The sequence below is a fragment of the Lathyrus oleraceus genome, chromosome 3, assembly GCF_024323335.1.
Source record: "Lathyrus oleraceus cultivar Zhongwan6 chromosome 3, CAAS_Psat_ZW6_1.0, whole genome shotgun sequence".
Lineage (NCBI taxonomy): Eukaryota > Viridiplantae > Streptophyta > Magnoliopsida > Fabales > Fabaceae > Lathyrus > Lathyrus oleraceus.
In genome coordinates this window covers 121,957,558-121,964,058 of record NC_066581.1, presented here as the reverse complement: position 1 = coordinate 121,964,058, position 6,501 = coordinate 121,957,558, and the positions used below count along the sequence as shown (strand labels likewise).

The 6,501-nt window shown below is 31.5% G+C and overlaps 1 protein-coding gene across 1 annotated transcript; it reads right to left on the bottom strand.

Annotated features, from left to right (window-relative positions):
• Nucleotides 1–3,979: 3,979 nt before the first annotated feature.
• On the bottom strand, nucleotides 3,980–4,700 carry LOC127125733 (non-classical arabinogalactan protein 31). Its single transcript, XM_051054538.1, has 2 exons — nucleotides 4,493–4,700; nucleotides 3,980–4,366 (listed from the first exon to the last, which is right to left on the bottom strand). Exons 1-2 carry the CDS (start codon nucleotides 4,668–4,670, stop codon nucleotides 3,996–3,998), a joined length of 549 nt encoding a protein of 182 aa, XP_050910495.1. The 5' UTR covers nucleotides 4,671–4,700; the 3' UTR covers nucleotides 3,980–3,995.
• Nucleotides 4,701–6,501: the final 1,801 nt, after the last annotated feature.

Here is a 6,501-nt window from a genome sequence, read left to right as displayed (position 1 = left end):
CATTCGGCACTGAAGAAATAGTTGGGTAGGTGATTTATGTAGAAAGTGGGACGTCGTGAGCGAAATGCTCCAAAACCAACATAATGAAATACAAATAACTTTTGGTCGGAGCATTACCGTGTTAGAACACAGACTCAAAGGCAACAATCTCTATTCAAAGTTGGTTGGCATTGTATCTTAGGCAGGATATAATTTCATTTTTCACGAAGCGAAGCGAGCAGAACAAACATGTTCGGATAGTTCAAAGCGTGAATGTACACTTCAGAAGAATTACAGTTTTCCCTGTGCTTGTCTCATTTCAAAAAATATGAAGCTTGATTCCCCAATATGTACGGATGAAGTGTATAGTCACTGGAAAAGGCGTCGGTTTGATGACGATGGTATGATGAAGGATGGTAAAGCAGGTATAACTATCATGATTGAGTGAGAAATATTCCAAGCTAGATTTTCTAAAGTCAATGACACCATGAAATTGCATATCAAAGAGAAGTTGAGGAAGATTTCCTATCCATAAACCAGAAATTTGAAACCTCTTTCGGAACCCGTTAAAACCAAGGGTGCCCCTAAAAAGGTCAAAATGACACAAGATGACAATACAACAAAGCAGTTTCCTTCATACTTCAAACATGTTGATTCACATTTCTCAGATTATCCAACACTAAAATTTCAAAAAGTGTCTATAAGGATGCTCGTATTAGCAAACCACCTCATTCACTGCCGAAACCGAAAATCATCTTCATCAAAGAAATGTCGCTTTTCAGGCACAAACACATTGAGCAGATTGAAATAGTTTACGATGCATATGAGAATCTACACATTGCTATATGGGAAAAAAGAACATTTTGATGTAATTCACGATGCCATTACTCCCCGCGTTAGCAGTCCCACATTGTTTTCAAAATGGATGTGTTTCCCTAAAATGGGACATCTTATAACAAGTGCATATAATAGGATGTGTACCGATCTTAAAAGATATGGTTTCTCAGAGACATTTTTCCCACTTCGGAGTGGCCTACCTAATGATCCTTTCGGACACATCATGTGTATTGAGTGGCTTTCAAAATCGCTATATTTTGTTGAGGTTTATTTGAAACCGAGGTGTCCTATACAAAACACATCATTGGAGTGGACGATACATTCTACAAAAGAGGCGGAAACTTGGCTGGATCACTTTCTGTAAATGATGGAAGAGTTCACCAAATTGAGTGAGCTTCAAAGAGAATGAAATAAAGAAAAGTCAAAGGAGGAGTCGATAATAGATTTATACAGTGATGCATCTTTTGAGACATTTTAGATTGTAATCGATACACTTTTTTTGAATGTATTATCGTAAACAATGTAATATTGATACGATTTAATACATAAGTATATATATATTCAGCAATAATGGTGTTAATGCCGACAGTTTTAATTCCAAATATGCATATCCAAATAAACCTCATACTTATTACAAAAAAAAACATCAGGGAAATTTTCGGATATGCATATTTGTAAACACCATTTTTCATAAAAAATAAGGGTTTGACCGGAGACGCATCTCTGAAAAGTGACCTGATGACATGATAAGGTTTCTAAGGTCCAAAGTGATTCAATACTTGTATAAATAGGGTGCATTTCAACCCATATTTTATACAAAACACATAAAAATCAAAGAATGAATGCATATCCCCACCTTGCATTTGTGTATTTCAATGGCACAAAGTCGCTGTTTCAATTTAGGGTTACCGATGACATACCTTTCGCTGATCTGATATCCAAATTGAATACTCTCATGTGATATCCAAAAGATCAGAGAGTTGTCAAGCTCGATTATTGTTCACCATCGCTTGACAACGAAGAAAAGATACAATTCACCACCTTTGAACTTAAGACATATGAAGATTTACTGGTCACGTGGAGTATATTTTACTGTTATGCATCAAAGGGTCTGATTGAAGTGGATGTGAAGATTGAATGATCCGTCGATGATATTATTAATATGTTGCAACATCCTGAACTACCTGTTTATAACGATATGTAATGTTAAATTTATGTTAATAACTATCTATGTAATGTTGAGTATTTCAATTTAATGTCAAGTTGATTTTGTTTCTAGATCTTACTCATATTGTATCTGTTTCTGGTTTGAAGTATCTGAGCTACTTTCGGATATGCATCTCCAAAATATATCAAGAAAACAATCAAAGATGCAACTCTGAATAAAAATTAGGTATAATTGGAGTGTCTCACTCGTTGGCGTTTAATTTTGTGAAGAATGAGTGCGTTCGGAGACGCATCTTCAAAAATAGAAGGTATTTTTGACTTTTCACCGAGGGTTTGGGAGGACCTATGAAAATGGAAATTTTTTTGCCTGACGAGAGTTCAGTGTTTTTAACTTTGGATGAATGTATGAGGTCACCTTAGTATGACCACTTTTAGAGTGGCTAAGAAGGCATATATCATTGTGTATGTTATCTTGCATTGAAATATGTCTAATACTACCACCAAATATCACTTTCCATTTTTAAAGAGTAAATGATTAAATTGTTTTTTTATCAAGTAGCCTAGTGCTTGGTATTTACCTTTTTAAAGATGAACAGATTTAATGTTTCGGGTCCATCCTTATAATTGATGTCTATACATACCTATCAATTAAACTAAAATATTTTTCAATTTTTTTTTATGTAAGTTAACGACATTAACAATTTTAATGTGACATGTTAATTGCTTCTGTACATTATGTCAAGTCAACCGTCGTATTGATCCATGCTTTTATAAATTACTCTTTCAAATACATCATTGATTTTATTAATATTTTAAATTAAGTCAATAATGTGTCAAATATTTATGACTTTGATATATCCATTAGATTATACGAGATTTAAAGATGTTATTAAATCCTAAATCCTAAATCCTAAATTCTAAAAATGATAGAGTATAAATTTATATTTAAATGTTTAAATTTATTTAGAATTTTTATTAGTAGTTTTATTTGTATTATTATTTAGTTGGACTCTTATTAGTATTTGGGCTTTTAATTTATTATCTATTAATAAGCATTATGTAGTGTATTTGACACATTAACGATATTAAAGAAATGAAATGAAGTTTATTTTTATTGTTAATTTTTATATCTTCTTAGCTTTAGAATATGAGGGTTTTCTATAATTTTGATAGTATTAGTCTTTCCTAATATAAGAAGTTATTTTCTTTGATCATATTTATAAGAAAAAATTTATTTTTGAATTTATTAAATAAATAATATATTTGAATAAAATATAGACATGATATATTAGTTATTAAATCAATTAAAACAATATTTTATTTTATAAATAGAATCGGGATAATAAATATTACAACTATATTAGTTTTCATCAATATTTCTTATTGCTTAATCTTCTACTTCATTCTTCTTTTTTAATATTCTTAATTTTATTTTTCAATTACTTATTTAACATAAAATTAGATAACCGCAAGAACATATTTGACAATTTTATAGTCAAATTCAGAAGAAAAAAAACATTCATTATTGATTAATGTATTTTAGACTGTTCATATGTGTACAAATTTATTTGATAAAATTTACTTAAATATAATAACCAATTAAACACTAAACGTTAAATATAGAGACTAAATTGATGAATCTAGTGTTAATGTGTAGGTTTGATATAATTTGGATAAATATATAAAAATTAGTGTAATGGTAAAGTTGTCAAATACAATAACTAAATTGATTAATTTTATTGTATATTGTGTCCATGACAAAGTTTCAATTTATAGTACCAAATGTTTATTTGTTTTGAAAGGTAAATATCATATTACCTACCGAATATTAAGAATTAAATAATAAAATTTTGATAATATTCATCGCATGAACAAACGTTTAGGATTTGTAAAAAGAAATTCTACATGTTGAGATTTTCGTCAAATTTTAAATTGATACAATTTCTAGTAAATTTAATAAATCAAAAAGATAACAATCATTAACATTAACATTAAAGTCAAACAAAAAAACATTAATATCCTCCTTGTCTTTGTCCTCGAGGATCTTTAGCTTCAGAACCATAAGAATTATCAGTCTGAGGCATATCACACATAGGAGTAGTATAATAAAAAGTAGTAGCAATATATTTGATCAAACTGCGATAAACTGAGGTTGGGTTGCTGAGCTTGAAACCAGACTTTCCACCACCAAAATCAGTGGGAATGTTGCAAACATCATCAGGAGACGACACTAACCTCACATAACATCTTTTTACATCCAATTCTTTGCCATTAACATACTTGTTCACTCTCATGTCGTATAATCCTAATACATCAGTTGTATCACTTGTATAATACACAGCCCGGTTTCTCTTGTCCCAACAAGTTATAGATACCTTAGCTCCTGGAAATGTTTTTACAATCATAAAAAAATTGTATTAAGATGTCTCTGCATAATTACCAACTGAACTGATTTGACAAATAACAGTCGATAATTTTTTGAAGGTAACAAAATGATAAAGTTACGTACCTTTGATTGGTTTATCACCTTTGACCCATTCATTATAGCCCTGGCTACAATCCTGGCACATCACTTTTCCTCCCACATGAATGACTTCTTCTGCTGGTTCATTCCAAGCTGAGACTAGTATGTTGTTGGTGCAACACACTAGCATTGCGATGAAAAACAATGTTATTGCGTTTGCCATTTTTTTTTCAATTCACAAGAATATATTGCTAGATTGACTTGAAAGGAGCAAATATATATATGACACATAAGTAGGGAATTGGGAACAAACATGGAGGAGCACTACTATAAGTATTGGTTCCTAACGTGCAAACCACTATTCAATTATTTATAATAGTAATAATAATATTAATCAATTATAATATGCATAATTAATATCTATAGTTTTTACCTGTTCACGTGTAACACCAAAAGGGCCTTCGGCCCAAACTTATATATTCTTATAAGGTCATCATGGAAAATTTTAAGAATTTATCCGGCCACCCCAAATTTAACTTAAAACTTTCACATGAGCAATGTTTATGTCTTTTATATTTTCTCATTAATAATTTTAGAATTTTGAAAGAATCGGCATTTATCTGATTTTTTAAAAGATTATCGAATTTTTTATATTTATATAAAGAAATATTGCATATTATAAAAAATATATATAGTATATTTTGAGGCTTTTTGAAGAAATACTAAAAAATTTCGATAAAAAACATTATTTTCTAGTAATTGCATGAAGAAATATCGTTTTTTTTTTCAAATATTCGATGCATGTATATCAGATATTTTGAAATTTTCGATAACCTATAAAACGTATAGAATATTTTGAAAAATTCGGCAGTGGTGAGTTTTGAAAAATCCTTAAGTTTTTTATATTTTTAACAAAATATACCCGATAAAATATTTACATATAATACAAAAAAATGCTACAATATCAATACAAAATAAATTATGCTGATTTTCTAACTTCTTTTTCCCAGTGCCCTTATATGTCCAACATATGTTGTTTCCTATACTCACTACGCCAAAAAGGTTTTTTAACAGCGCATCTTAGACAGCGCTTTTAAAAGAAAGCGCTGTCTAAGGTTAAAATAAAAATAAAATACGGAAAATGTTCTAAAAAAATAATGAAAGCGCTTTTAAATATAGACCTTAGTCAGCGCTTTTGAGAAAGCGCTGTTTAAAGTCTTTCAATTAAAAAGAAAAGGATAATTTACCTAAGTCCAGTGTTACCCCATTCAAACCAAAACCTGCTTCAAGGCTCACCGTACTCCCTCCGTCTCCTTCGCGCCGGAATCGCCTCCGGCAGCGGCAGAGGGCATATCATCACTTTCGTTACACCATTAAGACCGTCTCTTCGTCCTCTATCACAAATCAACCTCAATGCCTCTCAATTTTCAGTCAAACATCCAAACCAAACCAAAATCAAATGAACCCTAACTCACTAAATCTTGAATTAAACGCGAGCAAAGGGAGATTCGGAGACCAAACCATAAGGGATTGGCTCCATGGACTACAAAATACACCATAGTAAGGAGAATCGATCGAGAAAAATGGAATTTCACCAACCTGTAAGACGGCGGAGTGGCCCGGTGAAAATTGAATTCAGAGCGAACGAACATGAAGATGAAGGCGCCTTCAGGTAATCTTCAGAATCCCCTCCTTCTTCCCTTTGATTCTTCTATTTTGTGCGATGCTTCTTCCTTCTTCTCCTCTTCACGTGTGCTTCTGTGATTGTTGTGTATGATGAAAGATTCATTGAAACTCTGTTACGTGAATTCTTGTGTGCGTCGCGTGTGAACAAATGCTCTGTGTGAATCGTTGTGTGGAGACGAATCCTAGATCAAGCATAATTGCAGCTTCGATGTGAAGCTCCAATGGCTTCCTAATGGACCTTTGTGCAAGGTTAGAAGGGAGAGAAAAATGGTGAATAGAGGTTATGATAGTGATGAGTGAGCTTTGAGAATTGTTCCTTTTTGATTGAAGAGTGATGTATGTTTATATAGTTTGGAAGCCGTAATCGA

Bases quoted from the DNA above. Each gene is read 5' to 3' on its own strand.
- LOC127125733 (XM_051054538.1), bottom strand. From the start codon at position 4,670: ATGGCAAACGCAATAACATTGTTTTTCATCGCAATGCTAGTGTGTTGC. The intron at 4,367-4,492 runs GTACGTAACTTT...AAACATTTCCAG, and splicing joins AGGTGATAAACCAATCAAAG to GAGCTAAGGTATCTATAACT.